This window comes from Xenopus tropicalis, chromosome 5, assembly GCF_000004195.4.
Source record: "Xenopus tropicalis strain Nigerian chromosome 5, UCB_Xtro_10.0, whole genome shotgun sequence".
Classification (NCBI taxonomy): Eukaryota; Metazoa; Chordata; class Amphibia; order Anura; family Pipidae; genus Xenopus; species Xenopus tropicalis.
The window spans coordinates 118,238,288-118,260,058 of NC_030681.2; the positions used below are offsets into that span (position 1 = coordinate 118,238,288).

A 21,771-nucleotide genomic window follows, 5' to 3' on the forward strand; every position below is an offset into this window, starting at 1 on the left:
ACATGTTAACCCTATGGGTCCCTACAGGTCATTTTGTCGGAGGCTTCCACCTATCTAGTGAAGCAGTTGTTACGCTGTTGTAAAGTTATATCACAATGCTGTGCAAGATCATGTGACCTGGGCAGCAGGCACCCATTACTGCTCTGTAGCACCTATGCTAGATGAGGAATACTATGAATTAAGGTGGGTGTGCAGATTTAAGCACTGAATTTAACTTAATTTCTCCATAAATTATATGAATTATTTATCATGAAATGTAAAACAAACAGCTAATAAAATATTATGCCTCTGGCAGTGACATTAGCTTTGGTGTCAATATTTCAGAGAGAAGAAAGTGATATTATCATTTTAATCAGTTTTGTTTGTTTTTGTGATCATAGTAGGGCTGCAATTAAAAAAGGGAGAAATTCAGCATAAATCAAGGCAGTCCTTTCATGCAAGTAATTGAAATCCCTCAGTGACAGGCCCATCTCCAGCATAGGATGTATGGATCCCTTAGGAAATCAGAAGGGACAATCCATTCAGCCAATAGATATCTAATTGAAATGGCAGCCATGCCTGTTTCTGGAAGTTTCAGCTGATCCAGCCTGGCAGAAGGTGATTCAGAAGAGAACTGAGTTCATCAAGTTACACACAGGTTCCATCTGTTACTTAGAGCCTTTGTCACAGGAGAGGGGAGGGCATCAACAGATCGAGCACTTGTTTCATTGTCGTGTTTAAGATGGGGAGAAATAGAGCTGCTCCGCTGAGCACTAATGAGCTGTTGCTGTTTTCAAGTGGTAAAATCTAAATGGCAGGCTGGTCTGTTTCTGGAATTGTGCTAATATGCTAGTGGCATTGTAGGTGGCTGGTGAGGCTTATCATCACTTGTGTGGAGTGAAGGCATTCTGGGCAGTCATGCCAAAGTTACAGAAGAAAATCTTGTTTTGCCTGGCTGGTGTGTTAAGCTTTGCCTGTGCTCTCAGCATTGCAGCAGCTCTAGGGAAGCAGCTCTGGGTCAAAGGGACAATCCTGTGTAAAACTGCAGCCTTGCTGGTCAATGCAACGGAGGGAGAGCTGCATCAATTTGTTGGGGAAATTCAGTATGGCCTTTTCTTTGGACAAAGAGTGAAGCAATGTGGGCTCGGGGGGAGACCCACTACATTTTCATGTAAGTATTCTGCACATTATTTACTTATGTGAAATGTGCTGGGTACCTTTATCTATTGTGCAACGAACATTACTGCATTATTGTGCACGAAAAACAGTAATAATGTATAATTTTAAAAGATAAGTCTGTATGTGGAATGACAGGAGTTGCAGGTGGTGCAGGCAGTTATATGTTATCAGACAGACTTTACATAGGCTTGAACACAGTGTAAATATTGTTGAAAATGTTTTTCATTTACAAATTACAAAGATTTGTACTGTATATTGTGGGATTATGACCTATTTTTACAGTTTTTGCCTGAAAAAGGCTTATTTTTGTAGCTGTAAAATCTTATTCACTATTTGGTTCATTTAGCTATAGGGGATGCACAGAATCTTACATTTAATTAGTGCTTAAACAGGATATTTACCTCTGTATTAGCTTACATTGCAATAGTTGGGACTGTTCTAAGCAATGTTTCATTCATTTTTATTTTGTATAAGTTATTAATATTAGAGTTACATTACACAGGCATTTTGTGCGCCATAGTCATTAGCCTTCCCATTCTGCATTTTTCTTGGCTGTAACTGAAAATGCTGTTGGGATGTCAGAGTCACTGGCCATAGCAACCAAATACAGATTGGCTGTGAGGTTTTAGCTTAAATGTTCCTGTTTTGTTATTGCTTATCAGACCCCTGTCATTCAGGTCACTGCCTAGGTACTAGGATAATTAAGCTTTAGCAGCCAAATAGCAGGTAAAATTCCAAAAATGACAGTTTCTAAATATATAATGTCAATTATCCTTTAAAAACTACTGAATGCAACATACTAACATTAATTTTAAGGTGAACTACGGTACCTCTTTAAAAGAAAGAAATAGGATTAGTTTGTATATAACTGCATGGAAGTCCAGGTGCCATGCAGCCCACAAGGTGCAAAAAAAAGGCTGTATAAGCTGTGTTCTGCATTGTGTAACCTGCCACAGGCCTCGGTGCTCCGCCGGCATCTCCCCCGACTGCGTTAGTCAGTGCTAGGTTGGAGGGGCAGGTAGGGGGAAGCACATAGGTATCCCATCAGGGCCCTATCCTTAGTAATACTGACACAAAAAAATACTTGTCAAAATATAAATGTACATAAAAAGTTCGCTATAGGTCATGTTGATCGTTTTTCGTTGATAGGGTTGCTCTTGTAAGTAATTGTTACTTGAAGTTCGTAAACCTGACTGTTTTGCCATTTTTTTTGCGATTTTTAAATAAAAATTTCAGCTCCTCTAGTGCAGGGGAGTGCTATTGCACTCTCTGTACTAGCAATGCGCCCCTCGCCACGACGCAAAAAAACTAAGCTTGTTGGGTCAAGTGGGCAGCATCCAAAATAAAACTACCCAGTCCCCACCCACCATGCCCCGCAGCCTCTATTTATAGGTGCGCACCTGCTCCATACCACCCCCTAAAACTACACGTGAGTTCCTAAACTTACACGTGGTTTCTGCATTGGAATACCATGGCTTGCTACCATTTTTTTCCCCAACAAAAAAATAAAAAGCTTGGCAGGTTTTATGTGCTTGAGCATTAGTAAAATCCCCCAAACACCTACAGCAGTGATCCCCAACCAGTGGCTCATGAGCAACATGTTGCTCCCCAACTCCTTGGGTGTTGCTCCCAGTGGCCTCAAAGCTGGAGCTTATTTTTAAATTCCTGGTAAGGAGGCAAGTTTTGGTTGCATAAAAAACAAGTGTAATTGCCAAACAGAGCCTTCTGTAGGCTGCCAGTCCACACAGGGACTATTAAGTAGCCAATGAAAGCTCTTATTTCTAACCCCAGGAACCTTTCTGGGAGATTGTGTTGCTCCCAAACACATTTTTTAAATGTGGCTCACGGGTATAAAAGGTTGGGGATCCCTGAACTACAGCATTAGCCGTATTCTGGGTCTAAGAAAAAAAATTATTTATTCATTATTTATTATTATTTAAATCATTAATTTGCAACTCCTATATAGACATCTTTATCTACAGGTTTTTCTTTTTATGTTGCACTGAAAATGTAAAAAGGGTTATGTTTTGTTAGGTATGTTAGATAGGGAGAGAGTGACTTTGTTACTAAAAATATGTGTCCAGATTGAAGACTTCAGCTAGTGTCATGCCTGCTTTGCACACTGTTTTAGGTGCATTCTCAACACTGAAGCTTAAATGCAGGGTTTGTTATAATAGTTAGCAAGTGATAAAATGCCGTACCTACAGAGAAAAGACAGAGCAGAGGTGATGTGCATCTTTTTACAAAATTAAAAAATAGCTATGTGTAAAATGCATGTTATCTTGTCTAATCTGTATTATTGAGTTACTGAACTAAATAGCTATGTATTCAGGCAGGGACATAACGCAACCGCAGGTAAATGAGGAACTGAGTTGAGAAACCTTTAATCAGATACCTTTTCTATTATTCAGAAGAAGGAAATGATCACACACCATGCAAGACTTATGTAACACATTACTTCATGTGAGGCACACACTCCTCTCTAGCTGATACTTATTTTCATTATTCAGGAGAAGTCAATGATCACACTAAGCCCAGAACTTATATAAATAGTTGCTCTACATAGGGCACACACTCCTCTTTCCTACTGTTCCTTATCAGTATTAACAATACAACAAATAATTCTATAATTGGTGGCTACAAAGGAATAACTATTCTTGAAATACAAAAGAATTAACCAACAAAGAAAGGGAGTTGCCATTGTGTCTTAGCATCCTACCATGGCAGTCTTACAGTGACATTCTGATCTTGTAATAAATGCCATTACCCTTATCATCAAATATATGTAAATTATTAATTAGCATGCTTGGTAATGTATTCTATTTGGTAACTTTATATGCTGGAGAGTTTGATGTAATCAGATCTCAGAACTAACATGCCCATCCCAAAATGGATAAACTGCCTACCTGAAAGGCTGCTTTGAATCAAGCAAAGAAATAGAAAACTGCGACTAGCAGGGGTTAATAAGAGCAAGGAGCACAGTATATATAAATATACTATGTGTTTTAATAAAGTATTTTACTAATAGACATGAAAGGAAGAAAGTGGGAAGAGAAGTGAGCAGCAAAGACAAGAGCAAGTGTCTACTTTTGCAGATGTTTCATTTACCTCAACATTTGAACAATAAAAGTGATAACCAGACATCTCTCTCTCTTCCAGTCAAACCCCAACCACCTTCCAATTAGTCTGAGTCATTTTGTGGTTCATAACTTAGGGCTGTCCCTCCTTAATCAGCACCAATGGGAGATAAGCAGTTTGTTTTAATCTCTAACATTCCCACGGTAGAATTAGATTAAGGCCTCCTCAGAAAGCAGTGCACTAAAGGTAATAATGAAAATAGTTGCTATGCGGCACTATGACAAAAGCATCATTCCCTTGGAGCCAAACTGTCACAATATCACTGTCTCCCAGTGATCAAGTCAAATGCTGGCATGGGTGATTCTCAGGTTAGATTTGTGTTTCTGATTCTGTGCATGGCTCACTATTTCCTCCTCTCTACTTTCTACTACTTTGTTGCCATAAGATGTCTTCCACAAAAACTTTACATTAGCAGTGTTACCCACCAAATTTCATTAAGATGAGGCAAAAAGAAAAAATCGGTTGTGCTATCCAAAATAGAATCTATAATAAAGTTAACTTGGAGTGCGTATTGTTAAAAGCCGTGGCTTCCGCCTATAAACATATTAAGTGCAAAATACAAAAAAGGTAGTCACTCACGATTCAGTAGGTGCAAAAAATCTGCCTCCATGCCAGTTTATTGGAGCAATCAGTGAAAAGGATACAGACGTTTTCGGGAACCTCTCGTTCCCTTTTTCAATGTAGTATTCCCTAACACCCACCCCAGGTAAACAGAATTTAAACAAGGTGCAAGTCCATGATCATACGAAATCTCGCGAGATCTCGGGCTGTTAGTGATGTCAGTCATAGGTCATGTGATAAGGATCGCAGACAAAGCCTCGACCTGGTTACCAAGGCAACATCTAAGTGTTAAACAGTGCACAATTATTACAATGTTATACACGAGGCAGATTTGTAAGGTGAAAAAACAAATAAAGATAAACCAAACAATATATACATCATATACAATTGTTACTGCACCCACATAGCGCCTAACATATGCTGAGAATACACATGAAAATCAAATGGAAACTCACCAGTCTGCAGGACCCACAATAAAACTTATAGAAACCAATGAAGTTCTATTCTCTCATTTAAACCTGCGGGGGAGACTGTGTCTAACAGGTAAGTCCAACGTGCCTCACGTTGCAACAATATGCGGTCTCGATCGCCCCCTCTTTTAGGTCTATTGACCTGTTCTAGCACTTGAAATCTTAGCTACAGGAGTATTACATTTTGGTGATGTCTGATTTATGCTGGCCAATTCTGTCTTTTACTTAATATGTTCATTAAGATGAGCAGATTTTATCATCAAAGCTGCCAGATTTACCCCCCACCAATCAACTCTCTCTAGTCACTAGCCATGGTAGCTGTAATATTAGTTTAGTTTAATATTAGTTTAATATTAGTTTAAACCCATGTTCCGTTCTGTACATGGCCCTAAGAGATGTTTGTACCTGACCTAACTCTGGAACCACAGCAGGGCACAACCAACTACTTTCAATTTATCTGTATGCCACATTTGCTGAATGCTTTATTTTGGTAGCTACCTGTAGTTGCACAAAATGCAATATAAATAAAGCACTCAGGTACTGTACATTTAGTACGCTGGTAGAATAGGCCTCAGATTACACAGCAATGTTAGACATGCTCTTCCCTCTCCTTCATGCATCTTTTAATTAAAAAGGAATTTGTACAGCCCTGCAAACTCCCTTGTTATATCTCCTTCTGTTATTCTTGTTAATTCCCATCAATTTCTGGGTTAGCAGTTTATTTGCATAAAGGCTAGTGGCACAGACACGCAGAACAAAATGATTCATTAATGTGCAACACATTTTTTTACATTCATTTTGTTACTTCACTGAAGCATTAAACGGTAAAGCTGAACATATTCCAATATGTCTTGTGTGAAAGTTTAATGATTTGCCAGTTAATAGAATGCCTGTGGTAGTCTGCCAATAAAAGGCAATTGAAGCCAGTGTAAATGAGGGAATCCAATTTCCAATACAATGAAGCACTGGCCCACAGAGAGTCATGTATATGTCATGTAATTTAGCTCAATGTTCTGAAGTGCTACAGTGCAATTTATTTATTATAGACATAAATCTGAAACACCCAATAAATCAGCATTACAGTACAAATCTTACATGAATTAATACACAAGAGATTTATTATAAATGGAATGAATAGCATATATGCTATTCCTGGATTTAACTGGAAACATAATGCAGTTTTGTATTGGCAAATTTATTTGGCAGTATACAGGGCTACATTTAGCTTTCTTGACCCCCTTGGCCAGCCCAACTGCCCTGCCAACACCCCCCTTAAATTTGGACAAGCAAAGTCCCATGCCATAGAAACTATGTTCTGTACTCTGTATTAGGACAGAAAATGGTTCACAGTAGCTGGTAGTGGAACAGCTTTTCCTTTGGTAAAAAAAAAACATGGCTGAACTGCCAACCGGTTGAGAGGAAGAAAATCACAGACAGATATTCTTCTGATATTTCTCTGTCTGTCTATCATTTCCTTCCTCTCAGCCCATTGGCAGTTCAGCCATGTTTTTTTTCCTAAGAAACAGCTGTTCCACTACCAGTTGCTGTGAACCTCTTCTGTCAAAATATAATACTGGCGACAAGGATATTGGATATATGCATAAAAAACCTATAACTACAAGAGTCAGTGAGTAAAGAGAGATTACATGTGGATGCCATGTTATTCAAAGTCATGTTGATCAGCTGCGGAGCAAACTATGGGCCAATGCTTATTGAAACACTGAGAGAGGGATTTTGACAAAACAGGATGACACATAACAAGTTTACATGTAACAGCACCATCTATTGACCTTTCACTAAGGGGCATATTTATTATGCTGTGTAAAAAATGGCGAGAAAATTCACCACACATCCCAAGCTTCACTGTGTAAAAAACGGCGTAAAATCGGCGTAATTTTTTTATGCGTTTTTTTTCTTCCACTGGAGCATACATAAAATCTGGCATTCGGATGGCGATCTTCTCCATTTATTTTACACAGCTTTTTACACCTTTCTTCAGTGAATTAGTTTTACACAGCTTAATAAATATGCCCCTAATAGTCAATACAAAACACCCCTCCTAGATAACATAGTCCTCTAGGTAGTGGGGCCAGTACATGACCCTTCTCAGAATACTGATAACTTCATCTTGTGGATTGGCCTCAGTATTTACAGGCAACCATTCAGATACATCTGCTGTCGGATAAGCTGCAGGTATTCTTTCTTCTGAGAAAGCTAGAGGAGTTAGGCCACCTTGCAACCCAGGCTGTCCATGGTTACCTTCAGTGTTTGGATAAGCATTGACCCATAGTTTGCTCCGCAGCTGATCAACATGACTTTGAATAACATGGCATCCACATGTAATCTCTCTTTACTCACTGACTCTTGTAGTTATAGGTTTTTTATGCATATATCCAATATCCTTGTCACCAGTATTATATTTTGACAGAAGAGGTTCACAGCAACTGGTAGTGGAACAGCTGTTTCTTAGGAAAAAAACATGGCTGAACTGCCAATGGGTTGAGAGGAAGGAAATGATAGACAGACAGAGAAATTTCTAAGAGAACAGGATGACACATAACAAGTTTACATGTAACAGCGCCATCTAGTCACTTCACTATAATAGTCAATAGAAAAAAAAAAAAGAATATGAGGGAACATTGCACCCATCTTCCCTTGTGTTGCTATTCATGATGATTTATGCCCAGGGGCAGAAAATACATACTAAGCCCAGCAAGTCATGGGGTGGGGGGTGGGGTTTGAAATGCAGTCTAGTTAGACTACTGTTTTGTTTGTGTTTGTCTGTCCTCAGCTTCTATAGTCTGAGCAGTTTTAGATGCTGTTTTGCCCAGCAGACGGCAATGTACAGCTTTGCAGGTTTTGTATATCCCACCCACGTATATCCCACCCACTGAGAGAGATTATCTCTGCCACTATGCACTCCGCTGTAAATCGCCCAACATCATTTGTGGTTCACGGTAATGTAGTTACCATAGCTGAAGGGCTGGCTGGTGTTTGCACATGAACTGCTGAGCACTGCAGCTTTGGCCCTATATGTGCCTGTTTTGTAAATTCTGCCTTTAGTGCCAAGATTTTCTTTTTGTATAGTACCAGCTACCTGAAAAAAGTGCCATTGCCTGATGGTGAACGCTACTATCAGCAACTTACAGCAAAGGCTAAATTAGGCCAGACACTAGACCCTTTTACTGAAATCTCCATTGCTTGGTAGAGTTCCTTGGTGACCTGATCCCTTTGCATTCCGTGGCTAATAAATTTTAGCAAAACTGCTAAGAGTTATAACATTGTCATCTTCCTTAGAAATGGTATGTGATGAAGTGTATTTACCTAAGTGTAATACCTTTAAACTTTTCTTTTTTTTTTAGTTTTTCCAGATTTGCTGAATGTCATTCCTGCCAGCATGCACGTCAGCGTGATCATATTCTCCACAGCACTCATTGTATTTGCCCTGGTGGGAACAGGCTTTTTCATGTTCAATGCCTTTGGTAATCCATTCGAGACCTTGCATGGCCCAGTTGGACTTTATCTTTGGTGCTTTGTTTCATGTAAGTATTCTCTGGCTCTTTGAACAGTAATAATATTCATCCTATACAAGTAAAACAGAAAAAACAAAATGAATCAGGTGCATTCAGATTTCAAACCAGAGTCCCAAACAGCCCCCCTCCAGCACAATATATAGTAACAGTCTATAGGATATTACAGTCCCTCTGGAACAATCCTATTTGGGCCAGAAAGTGCTTCTAGCGAGCGCTATGCTGGAAGAGAGCTCCTGATACAGCCAGCCATGTTTAGTTTGACCGTTAGGAAGGCCTAGCAGATACACATCATATCAATACTTAAAACCAGTTACATATACCTGTAGCAAGAGCATATTTACATGTACAGATTGCTGATTTATTAAATTAATATCAAAGTTAGGCAATATACAGTATAAATATACATATGTAGAGAAAAAAAACAGTACAATGGCTACTGTATGAGGACAGCGAAGAAGTTCAATATATTCAGGGCGCTGGCTTATAAGATAAATAAAACAGTGTAGAAGCATGGCATACATGAAGAAAACACCAGTGTGACATTGCTACAAGCTTTTTTGTAAGAAGAGTAAAATAGTTCAGAAACTGCAGATAAAAGATACATAAAAGCAACAACACAGTGTATAGAAAACAGAGTAATTCACAAGGCAAGTGTAACCCTTCCTTGGCGCACTCTGCAGAAATTGTGTTAAGGTGGCCAAACACGGGGCGATTGTAGCTGCCGATATTGGTCCCTTGGACTGATTCGGCAGCTTATCGGCCCGTGTAGGGTCAGCAACGACAGGCCTGGTAGATATCGATCAGGCAGGTTAAAAAATTCAGTCGGATCAGGGACCGCATTTGATAATTTGGCCCTGAGGCCGAATTAGCCTAAATTCCTCCAATATTGCCAACCCGTAGGTGGTGACCTCACCAGGCAAGCGGATCTTTACGTGTATGGCCACCTTAACACTCACTTATCATGGGCTTTACTTGCTTAGTTCAGAAGATCTCTGAATTTTCTTGTATAAGGATACTGGGAACTGGGGTTTACAGTGCAGTGCCTCCACCTAGTGGACACTGAGGAGCACACCTCAGGGGGATTCCACTAGGAAAATAATCACACACAGTTTTGCAGCAAAGATAAACTTTATATAACAGTTTGAATATAAACATATATGATAAAAGGGTATCAGTTCAGCAATATCATGTGGGCTTGTCATGTGTATTATAGTTAACAGTGAAGGCCAACATTCATATAGGTATCCCTCTTGAACAACCTTATTGATATATGTACCCCTCTTGAATATCCTTATCGATATATGTATACTGGAATTACTAGCAAACATAAATACACCACACATTCAGATGTAACAATTCTTAATCAAAACAATGAGTGACAAACAAAACTGTGCCCCCTCGGTGATATATGTAGAATCCTGTGTATGTGCAAACCCTTTGCCCCATATGTCTAGTTTTCATAGTCTAGTATAATTATTTGTGCTTTATGTTTCTTATTTAAAAAAAAAAAAAAAAAAAAAAGCATTCTATTTTCTGCTCTGTTCTTTAATTGCTTAGTCTCATTTTGCTGTCATCTAGTCTATTTTTCAGTAAGGCTGATGCCACACGTGGCGTTTTTACGCTGTGTATTTTCTCAGCCTAAAACACCGCACAAGCCACACAGCCCCTGACTATGGCGTTTTTCAGCCTAGTACTGGTGACGTAGCAAATCCCGTTTCCCATGGTGCTAATAGTGCAAAATAGTAAAAAACGCCGCGTATTTCCGCTAGGTCTGGCATCTGCCTTTGTGTATACATAGGAATAGGTTGCTGTGCAAATAACGGCATATTTCGGCAAATGCTTGAAAAATCCGCGGTAAGGCGTTTTCTAGCGTATTTACACATTGTGTGGTTTCCTTCGAGTCTTTTCAAGTTATTTCTATGGATGATGATATCGTGCATTTTTCAGCCGCCGAGAGAATTAGAAAATACGCAGCGTAAAAACGCCACGTGTGGCATCAGCCTAATACCCTCACTCTCCTCCTGTCCTCAGTGTATGCACAGATGGTTTTCAGCATTCCTGCACCAGCAGAGAAAATGCCTAGTGTACCATTAGCCTTAAAAATTCTGATATTGCAAGAGACCAATGGAAAGTACAACATTAAATCTTTAAAGGAGAGGGAAAGATAAAATTACTAGGGGATGCCAAAATATTAGGCACCCCTCAGTGATTGGAATCGCTTACCTTATACCAGCAAGCCGGTAAGCAAGCCAGCCATTATAGGCACACAATGTATGCTGGGACACAAGGAGTTGCCACAGGGAACTCTGCATAGGTAGTAGCAACACCTGAAGAAACTTACCATTCCAAGAAACAAGTGAGATTAGTGTTTGTATATCATGATTATTTTAAGGTTTATTCATTTTGCGGCATTCTGACAAGGGATGCTTGCAGGTGTAGTTAAAGGAAACAGCTGCAGCGTCACAGGCTGGAATTTTCTGTATAACCACAGAATATTGCTTATATATAGACAGTGACATCACATTGCTAATTATTCTCTGTTGATTTTTTTCAGGTTCCTGTGGCTGTCTTGTGTTAATCCTCTTCTCTTCCGAAGTGAAAATGCACCATTTATCAGAAAAAATTGCTAATTACAAAGAAGGAAGCTTTGTCTTTAAAACCCACAGTGAACAATTTCAAACCTCTTACTGGATTATCCTGGTTTGCACCCTTGTGCACATTGTCAATGTATTCCTCATTCGGGTTGCAGGTTTCGATTTCCCATTTGCAAAGTCGAAAGATCTGGAGACAAGTTCTGGGGCAAATGATCTAATGTACTGAATAAACAAAGCAGAGATCATCTAATTTTAAGAGGGCTTGGCTAGGGCTGATTTTGGTTTTATCCATTAGATTAATTACAATCTGGTAACTTTCATTTTTGTAGATCAGTGTTTTTAGCAGACATATTATATTTTATTTCTAGCCAGTGGAAACCTATCTATATAAATAGATGTGTCAAGGGAAGACGATTCACCCAGTTATTATCTCAGGTATAGAGAAAATTAGAGTATGTAGGGGTAAAGATGCACTGGGCCCTATCATACATTGCACAAATATGATATTCATACAGTATATAGATATTATATCTACATTAGCAACACATTAAGTTGCTGGGGGTAGTGAAGAGAAGGCTTATTTATTTCTGGCTCTGATCTTACTCACACAGCTCACGACCAAGCAAAAAGTGAATAAACAGTAAAGAAATGGACATCTCCAAGACATCTCTCCAGCCAGCAGCTGGCTGTAGGAGAATTCTAGGAGTTGCACATCAGTGATGGGATCCCTGACTTTCTTCACAGCACTATCATTACCTAAGCTAGTAAATTATATTTACAATTTGTATTTAAGAACCCCACCTTTCATATTTGTTTCCTATGAAAATAAATGAATGCATTTTTTTTAATTGTCAAATACTGTTTTACCTTAGAGTATATACAGTATAGAAATGTGTTATGGGGTTTATATTCATTTTTTGTAAACAATTTTGACTTTATTAAAGAAATGTAAAATCTGAAAAAATCTAACACGAACTAACTCGTGATTTAATTCATTTCATATTAATTTCTTAAACAACTGCATGAGTACAGGAAAGGTCACCAAGTTCAGCTGGTAGAATTGCATTATTATAGGAGCTGTTGTTATTATTTTATGATGTTGTTTAATAGAGTCCAAGTCAATATAAATTTCCTTTTCTCAGAGGCAGCAGTGGCAGTGAGCCATATTTTCACCCTATGTTCTCTAAAAGAGGAACGTGGAAAGCATCTGCAGAAATGGCTGATTCTCGTGCAGTCAGAGTAAATACAAACCTGTGGAATACTGCATTAAAATATTATATAAAGGGAGTTGTATTTTGCTGGATTACTTGTTTCTGTAAATAGTATTTATTTACTTCACCATACCGCAAAGCTGACTCTAGTTTTGCAGAACTCTAGATCCAGAGGTGGAAGGGGACTACAAATCATTATTCCCTGCAAACATGGGGGAGAACAGGAGGCTCACTGAGCAACCACTGGCAGGGGCCGGTATAGTGGGGGGTGGAGAAGGGACAGTGGAGGTTAATGAGGGAGACAAATTTGTAACAGTTAAGAGGGGCAGTAGGGGACACAAGGGTAGGGGGGCTGGTTCACAGCTTGTACAAACCAACAGATTTGCCGCTTTAGGTGAAGATGCTGGGGAAGGCAGCTCTGAGCTGGCATGTATGGAGCGGGCTGACTCTCGGAGCACCCTGGGAGCCGGCACCTCTAATACAGGTGGGGGGAATAGTGCTAGGAAGGGAAGGCAGGCTATAGTTGTAGGGGATTCAATTATTAGAAAGGTGGATGGGGTAATTTGTCGCAAAGACCCTACATGTCGAACTGTGTGTTGCTTGCCTGGTGCTAGGGTTCAGCATGTGGTGGAACGAGTGGACAGATTGTTGGGAGGGGCTGGGGAAGACCCGGCGGTCTTGGTACACATAGGTACCAATGACAAAGTTAGAGGAGGGGGGGAAGTCCTCAAGAACGATTTTAAAAAGCTAGGTGCGAAGTTGAGGGTGAGGACTTCCAAAGTAATTTTCTCAGAGATATTACCTGTGCCACGAGCAACGTTACGAAGGCAGCGGGAGCTTAGGGAGATTAATGCGTGGCTGAGAGATTGGTGCAGGGAGGAGGGCTTTGGGTTTCTCCAGAACTGGGCTGATTTCTCAATAGGCTACAAGCTCTTTGCCAGGGATGGGCTGCACCTCAATGATGATGGGGCAGCTGCTTTGGGGGAAAAGATGGCTAGAGGGTTGGAGGAGATTTTAAACTAGGAGTGGGGGGGGAGGGTGCAGTGGGAATTTCTGTGGGAGACAGGATAGATGAGGTAGTGGGCATAGTAAGGGAAAATGGGGGAGAAGACTTGCTTCGGGATACTGATAATGGCAGGGAGGCCCATAAGTTGTTTACATGTTATTCTCACGCCGGAACCAGTATTAAATGTATGTTTACCAATGCAAGGAGTCTGACTGGTAAAATGGGAGAGCTGGAGGTACTGGCGTTGGAGCAGAAATATGATGTGATTGGTGTTGCTGAAACTTGGTTGAATGAGTCTCATGACTGGGCTGTTAATATTGGGGGGTATACATTGTTTCGGAGGGACAGGGGCAATAGAAAAGGAGGAGGAGTGTGTCTGTTCATTAAGCAGGAATTAAAAGCAAATATTAAGGAGGAAGTGATGGGGGTAACAGAGGGAGCTGAATCCTTATGGGTTGAGCTTCTCACAGATAGTAAAGAATCTACCAAACTAATTGTAGGGGTATGCTATAGACCCCCTAATGTAAGCGAAGAGGAGGAGGCCCAGCTCCTGTTGCGAATAGAAAAGGCTGCTAGTTTGGGGCAAGTGATAATAATGGGGGATTTTAATTACCCTGGGGCAATAGTACTGCCAGGACAGTAATTGGGAACAAGTTTATAAACTTGCTGCATGACAACTTTATGTCACAGGTTGTTGAGGAGCCAACCAGGAACCATGCTATGCTAGATCTAGTGATCTCTAATGACCTAGAACGTATAGCAAATGTGCAAGTGGTTGAACCCCTGGGTAATAGTGACCATAATGTTATTTCATTTGATGTTTGGTGCAGGAAACAAATTTACACGGGGGCAACAAAGACACTGAATTTTAGGAAGGCAAATTTTAGCTCCTTAAGGGCAGCGCTTCAGGGCATAGATTGGGGCATTATGTTTTCTGATAAAAACACAGAGCAGAAATGGTTGTCATTTAAAATGATATTAAATCATTACTGTTCTCAATTCATTCCATTAATAAGAAAAAGTAGAAGTGTTAAGAATCACCCTATGTGGCTTAACTCTGAGGTAAAGAAATTAATAGGGAAAAAAAGGAAAGCTTTTAAGAAATATAATATAGAAATAATAGAAATATAAGAAAGTCAGAGGGGACAGTAGCTGCGTTTAATGATTATAAACACTATAACAAGTGTTGTAAAACAGCAATCCGGAAGGCAAAGATAGAAAATGAGGAGCGCATCGCGGCCGAGGCCAAGACTAACCCCAAAAAGTTTTTTAAGTATATTAATAGTAAAAAGATGCAGGTTGAGGGTGTGGCCCCATTGAGTTATAATAACAATATGGTTACAGCGGATACAGAAAAGGCAGATGTGCTTAACCAGTTCTTTTCTTCTGTGTATACAGTAGAGGAGCCAGTGGGACAAGTCCCACCCAATAGCTGCACTGTTGCCTCAGCTCCAACTACACAGTGGTTGGCACAGGATATGGTGCTTAAAGGGTTACACACGATAAATGTAAACAAGGCACCTGGGCCAGATGGAATACACCCTCGGGTACTGAGAGAGCTAGGGGCAGAATTGCAGTGGCCCTTGTTTCTGATATTCTCAGACTCGCTTTCATCAGGTATGGTACCTAGGGATTGGAAGAAGGCGAATGTCATTCCTATATTTAAAAAGGGAGTAAGATCTCAGCCTGGCAATTATAGGCCTGTAAGTTTGACATCCGTGGTGGGCAAGTTATTTGAAGGCTTGTTAAGGGATCACATTCAAAATTATGTAGTGGAGAATGGCATTATGAGCAGTAATCAGCATGGCTTTATGAAGGACAGGTCATGTCAGACCAATTTAATTGCTTTTTATGATGAGGTAAGTAAGAAGCTGGACAGTGGGGATGCAGTAGATATAATCTATTTGGATTTTGCCACAGCATTTGATACCGTTCCCCACAAACGACTGCTTTCCAAGCTAAGGTATATTGGTCTTAGTGAAGTCGTTTGCACATGGATAGAAAACTGGCTACAGGATCGGGTACAGAGGGTGGTTGTTAATGGTACATTCTCTACTTGGAATAAGGTCCTCAGTGGGGTCCCTCAGGGTTCTGTACTGGGGCCACTTTTGTTTAATTTGTTCATAAATGACTTAGGGGAGGGTATTATGAGTAATGTATCAGTGTTTGCAGATGACACAAAACTCTGCAGACCAGTCAATTCTATCCAGGATGTGGCATCCCTGCAGCAGGATCTTGACCAACTGGCAATCTGGGCAGCTAAGTGGCAGATGAGATTTAATGTGGATAAATGTAAGGTCATGCACCTGGGATGTAAAAATATGCAAGCCCCGTATACCCTTAATGGGACTGCACTAGGCAAATCCATAATGGAGAAGGACCTTGGAGTCCTTGTAGATAATAAACTTGGCTGTAGCAAGCAATGCCAGGCAGCAGCTGCAAGGGCAAACAAGGTTTTGAGCTGTATTAAAAGGGGTATAGATTCACAGGAGGAGGGGGTTATTCTTCCCCTTTACAGAGCGCTGGTAAGGCCCCATCTAGAATATGCTGTTCAGTTTTGGTCTCCAGTGCTCAAACGTGACATTATTGAGTTAGAGAGGGTCCAGAGAAGGGCAACTAAGCTGGTAAAGGGTATGGAAAGCCTCAGTTATGAAGAAAGACTGGCCAAGTTGGGTCTGTTTACACTGGAGAAGAGGCGCTTAAGAGGTGACATGATAACTATGTATAAATATATAAAGGGATCATATAATAACCTTTCTAATGTTTTATTTACCAGTAGGTCCTTCCAACGGACACGAGGGCACCCACTCTGTTTAGAAGAAGGGAGGTTCCATTTAAATATTCGGAAAGGATTTTTTACAGTGAGATGTGAAGTTCTGGAATTCCCTCCCCGAATCAGTCGTGCTGGCTGATACATTATATAACTTTAAGAAGGGGCTGGATGGATTCTTAGCAAGTGAGGGAATACAGGGGTATGGGAGATAGCTCTCAGTACAAGTGAGGGAATACAGGGGTATGGGAGATAGCTCTCAGTACAAGTGAGGGAATACAGGGGTATGGGAGATAGCTCTCAGTACAAGTGAGGGAATACAGGGGTATGGGAGATAGCTCTCAGTACAAGTGAGGGAATACAGGGGTAGGGGAGATAGCTCTCAGTACAAGTGAGGGAATACAGGGTTTTGGGAGATAGCTCTCAGTACAAGTGAGGGAATACAGGGTTATGGGAGATAGCTCTCAGTACAAGTGAGGGAATACAGGGGTAGGGGGGATAGCTCTCAGTAAAAGTGAGGGAATACAGGGTTATGGGAGATAGCTCTCAGTACAAGTGAGGGAATACAGGGGTATGGGAGATAGCTCTCAGTACAAGTGAGGGAATACAGGGTTATGGGAGATAGCTCTCAGTACAAGTGAGGGAATACAGGGGTATGGGAGATAGCTCTCAGTACAAGTGAGGGAATACAGGGTTTTGGGAGATAGCTCTCAGTACAAGTGAGGGAATACAGGGTTTTGGGAGATAGCTCTCAGTACAAGTGAGGGAATACAGGGTTTTGGGAGATAGCTCTCAGTACAAGTGAGGGAATACAGGGTTATGGGAGATAGCTCTCAGTACAAGTGAGGGAATACAGGGTTATGGGAGATAGCTCTCAGTACAAGTGAGGGAATACAGGGGTAGGGGGGATAGCTCTCAGTACAAGTGAGGGAATACAGGGTTATGGGAGATAGCTCTCAGTACAAGTGAGGGAATACAGGGGTAGGGGAGATAGCTCTCAGTACAAGTGAGGGAATACAGGGGTAGGGGAGATAGCTCTCAGTACAAGTGAGGGAATACAGGGTTATGGGAGATAGCTTTCAGTACAAGTGAGGGAATACAGGGGTAGGGGAGATAGCTCTCAGTACAAGTGAGGGAATACAGGGTAATGGGAGATAGCTCTCAGTACAAGTGAGGGAATACAGGGGTATGGGAGATAGCTCTCAGTACAAGTGAGGGAATACAGGGTTATGGGAGATAGCTCTTAGTACAAGTTGATCCAGGGACTGGTCCGATTGCCATCTTGGAGTCAGGAAGGAATTTTTTCCCCTCTGCGGCAAATTAGAGAGGCTACAGATAGGGTTTTTTGCCTTCCTCTGGATCAACTAGTAGTTAGGCAGGTTATATATAGGCATTATGGTTGAACTTGATGGACGTATGTCTTTTTTCAACCCAACTTACTATGTTACTATGTTACTATGTATTAAAAGTTCTGTTTCATATATTTTTAGAAAAATTCAGCCATATTCTATTCATTCCTATGGGATATTCAGAATCATACACATCATACACATCATACACATGGTGAATTCAAACTTTCTCCAACTGATAAATACACTTGTAAATACCCTATAGGAATCAATAGAACATGGGTGAGCAGAATGAATAGAACATGGGTGAGTTTTTATGTATAAAGCTCTAAACTCACATTTTGATTAATTTGTCTCTTTGTGTCAGACTACCAATGATACTTTTGTATAAGAAGAAGACGATAAAGGGGAATAAAGGAAGGATGAGAGAATGGAAGGAGAAGAGACAAAGAGAATACTGAAGGTGAGTTAATAAAGGAGGAAAATAGCTTATTAGAGGCCCCATGGCAATGATAGCCAAACTGTGGGGCTAGTTCCATCTTGAGGGTTCAGGACAGTGAATAGGAATGCCTTGCATGAAGACAGTTAGGCTGATTTTTGGGGAAATGGCTAATTGTTCTGGATACTGCTCAATCCTAGTTTTTCTTAAACATGATTGCTGAATGGCTAAAACAACAGCATTTTAATATATCTGTTACCTTGTCATTAGCTAATGGGCGACATGACACCATACTGGCGCTCAAGAAGAGTGCTTAGATTAAGGTAGATTAAGACAAGTCCAGAAAATCCATCTAGAAGGGCTGCACTGATTGCAATTAAATGTAAATACAATCAGCGCAGCCCTGCCATATACTTCTTGTTCTTGAAAGGAATCCCAAAGATCATATACAATAATTCTTCCCTTTCTTATATACTCTGCTAGCGGGGTGGGGAAATCCACCTAATCCTTAAATTAAATACGACTATACAGATTACATACATGATCTAAATCAGTGCTGTCCAACTTCTGTGGTACCGAGGGCCGGAATTTTTCCGACCTACGTGGTGGAGGGCCGATAATGGAAGCCAGTTTTGACCACTCCCCTTTTTGAAACTGCACCCACTTGAAACCACACCCATGTTATCACATGACCATACCCATATTAATGGTTGTAGTACAGCAAAAACCTGCCATACTCTGCCTGCCCTACCCTGCCTGCGTGTGCCAGACTCTGCCTTCCCTACCCTGCCTGTGTGTGCCATACTCTGCCTTCCCTACCCTGCCTGTGTGTGCCATACTTTCACTGTGTTTGCCATTCTTGGCTGGTTTGTGCCATACTTGGCCTGTGTGTGCCATACTCTGCCTGTGTGTGCCATACTCTGCCTGTTTGTGCCATACTCTGCCTCTGTGTGCCATACTCTGCCTGTGTGTGCCATACTCTGCCTGTGTGTGCCATACTCTGCCTTCTCTACCCTGCCTGTGTGTGCCATACTCTGCTTGCCCTATGGTGCCTGTGTGTATGGCACACACAGGCAGCCTACAGTGACACAATGCTGGCACTGCTCCTACAGTCTGCACAATAACTATATATTAAAAAACTTTTTAATTGCAGTACCACCTCAGTATATGTTCTTTTTGTAGTGTGCAGGGATTATTTGTGGGTTTCTACTGCTCCTGAGGTGTGAACAGGGGAACAATATGGGTGATTACAGCCTGAGCCTGAGGTGTGAACACTGCAGGGTGTGAACAATGCAGGGGATTACATATTTAAACAATACAGCCTGATTACAGCCTGAATCTGAGGTGAGAACCATGCAGGAGGGGCCAGTTAATCACAGTACTGATACCATTTAAAGCTTACACAAGAGTAAGCCATCAAAGCAGCCAGACAGGTGGGGGGCCACACAGAGGGAGGGGGCCGCCAGTTGGACAGCACTGATCTAAATCATCAATGGACTTTAGTAAGCATCTCTACTTTCTCTGTCCAAAGAATTGTTTTCCTGAAAAATTCCATAACTCTTTTACTCACTAGGGGTCACTAATGCACTGCATGGGAATGTCCGAATTACTACATCTTTACAACCAGCATTTATGGGATCTTTCTGTCAATCTTTCTGTCTGTTTATTTGCAATTTGCCTTTACTCATAATGCAACACAATCACATTTTGTAAATGGATAGAGTCTTAATTTGGGTGAGTGCATAGATGAGGCCAATTTACATGCTCTTCTGTGAATCGTATGTCCTGCTCCAGAAACAATGGATAATCACTTACAATTCCTGCAGAATGGCTTTTAAGCAAGGGAGAAAATATACATTGTAAAATTACTGACATTAACTTGATCCAGGGACTGGTCTGATTGCCCTCTTGGAGTAGGAAAGATATTTTTTCCCCTCTAAAGCAAAATTGAGAGGCTTCAGATGGCAGTTTGGCAGGTTTAATTTATACAGAAGTAGCAGAGAGAAAGGCATATGCATATTAGTTTGACATGCCTGTTTTGAATGTGTGTGAGACATTGGTTCCAATGTGTGGATTGAAAAATAAATATTAAAGTTAAAGGGGCTTGTGCAGAGCTTGGGCTGAACATACTCTTTGCCTATTCTTTTATTATAGGATATATATTTATATTTATTAGGAAATATCTATGGTTTCTGTTGTTTCTGGCACTAAACATAAATTTTAAGGCAGTTATACTTTAGTACTTCCTGTCACTTCCTGATCCCAACTAACTTCAAAGAAGCTTATAAAATTAGTTAACAGTCCATTGAGAAGCCCCTGAAAATGAGTTGCTTAAGCTGCTGCTTAGAGAAGGGAGGGGTTTGTTTGTTCAAAGATAAATAGGCAGCACGCTTCTGTGTCAGGCAGGCCCAGGGGGGGGCACATTGCTAGTGCAGAGAGCACTCCTTAGGTGCTAAGGAACATTCAAATCATGCAGTACTTTTTATATGTGACATGATCATAAAATCATAGTAAAAATAACCAGTTAGACTGTACAATAAATGAACAAGCACACTATAATAAAGTATGCATGCATGAAATGCCTGGGGCCTTTTGTAAATGAAACTATGGGGCTGATTTACTAACCCACGAATCCGAATCCGAATTGGAAAAATTCCGATTGGAAAACGAACATTTTGCGACTTTTTCGTATTTTTTGTGATTTTTTCGTCGCCGTTACGACTTTTCGTAAATTGTCGCGAGTTTTTCGGAACCATTATGACTTGCGCGAAAAGTCACGACTTTTTCGTAGCCGTTACGATTTGCTCGAATCTTGTCGCAACTTTTTCGTATTGAGGGCTCATAAGCAGCAGGCGAAATTTCAGACTTAGCATGATCTTGGAAGCCTCCCATAGGACTCAATGGCACCCTGCAGCTCCAACCCGGCCCAAGGAAAGTCTCCCATAGGGCTCAATGGCACTCTGCAGCTCCAACCTGGCCCAAGGAAAGTCTCCCATAGGGCTCAATGGCACTCTGCAGCTCCAACCTGGCCCAAGGAAAGTCTCCCATAGGGCTCAATGGCACTCTGCAGCTCCAACCTGGCCCAAGGAAAGTCTCCCATAGGACTCAATGGCACTCTGCAGCTCCAACCTGGCCCAAGGAAAGTCTCCCATAGGGCTCAATGGCACTCTGCAGCTCCAACCTGGCCCAAGGAAAGTCTCCCATAGGGCTCAATGACACTCTGCAGCTCCAACCTGGCCCAAGAAAAGTCACCATACTGAAGCTTGAATGAATCCGAAACTTTCGTACTCGGCGCGAAAGCTGCGAAAAAGTCGCGACATTTTGCGAAACATTCGTAACGGCTACGAAAAAGTCGCGCCAATTTTCCGAAAAATCGCAAATTACCGATCATTACGAAAAAAACGCATTCGGACGCATTCGGCCAGTTCGTGCATTAGTAAATGTGCCCCTAAATGTTTCACCAGATCTTTCCATGGGATACACAATAACCTATTCAGTTCTGCAGCCCCCATATGTATGCTCAGTTCTTCTTTTTCTCCTAA

At 41.1% G+C, this 21,771-nt stretch overlaps 1 protein-coding gene across 1 annotated transcript; it reads left to right on the top strand.

Moving 5' to 3' along the window:
* The first annotated feature begins 579 nt into the window (after positions 1–579).
* On the top strand, positions 580–12,708 carry clrn1 (clarin 1). Its single transcript, XM_002937101.4, has 3 exons — positions 580–1,150; positions 8,690–8,869; positions 11,415–12,708. Exons 1-3 carry the CDS (start codon positions 898–900, stop codon positions 11,678–11,680), a joined length of 699 nt encoding a protein of 232 aa, XP_002937147.3. The 5' UTR covers positions 580–897; the 3' UTR covers positions 11,681–12,708.
* The last annotated feature ends 9,063 nt before the right edge of the window (positions 12,709–21,771 follow it).

Coding starts and splice junctions, on each gene's coding strand:
- clrn1 (XM_002937101.4), top strand. CDS start 898: ATGCCAAAGTTACAGAAGAAAATCTTGTTTTGCCTGGCTGGTGTGTTA. Junction 1,151..8,689: donor GAGACCCACTACATTTTCAT/GTAAGTATTCTG, acceptor TTTTTTTTTTAG/TTTTTCCAGATTTGCTGAAT. Junction 8,870..11,414: donor TCTTTGGTGCTTTGTTTCAT/GTAAGTATTCTC, acceptor GATTTTTTTCAG/GTTCCTGTGGCTGTCTTGTG.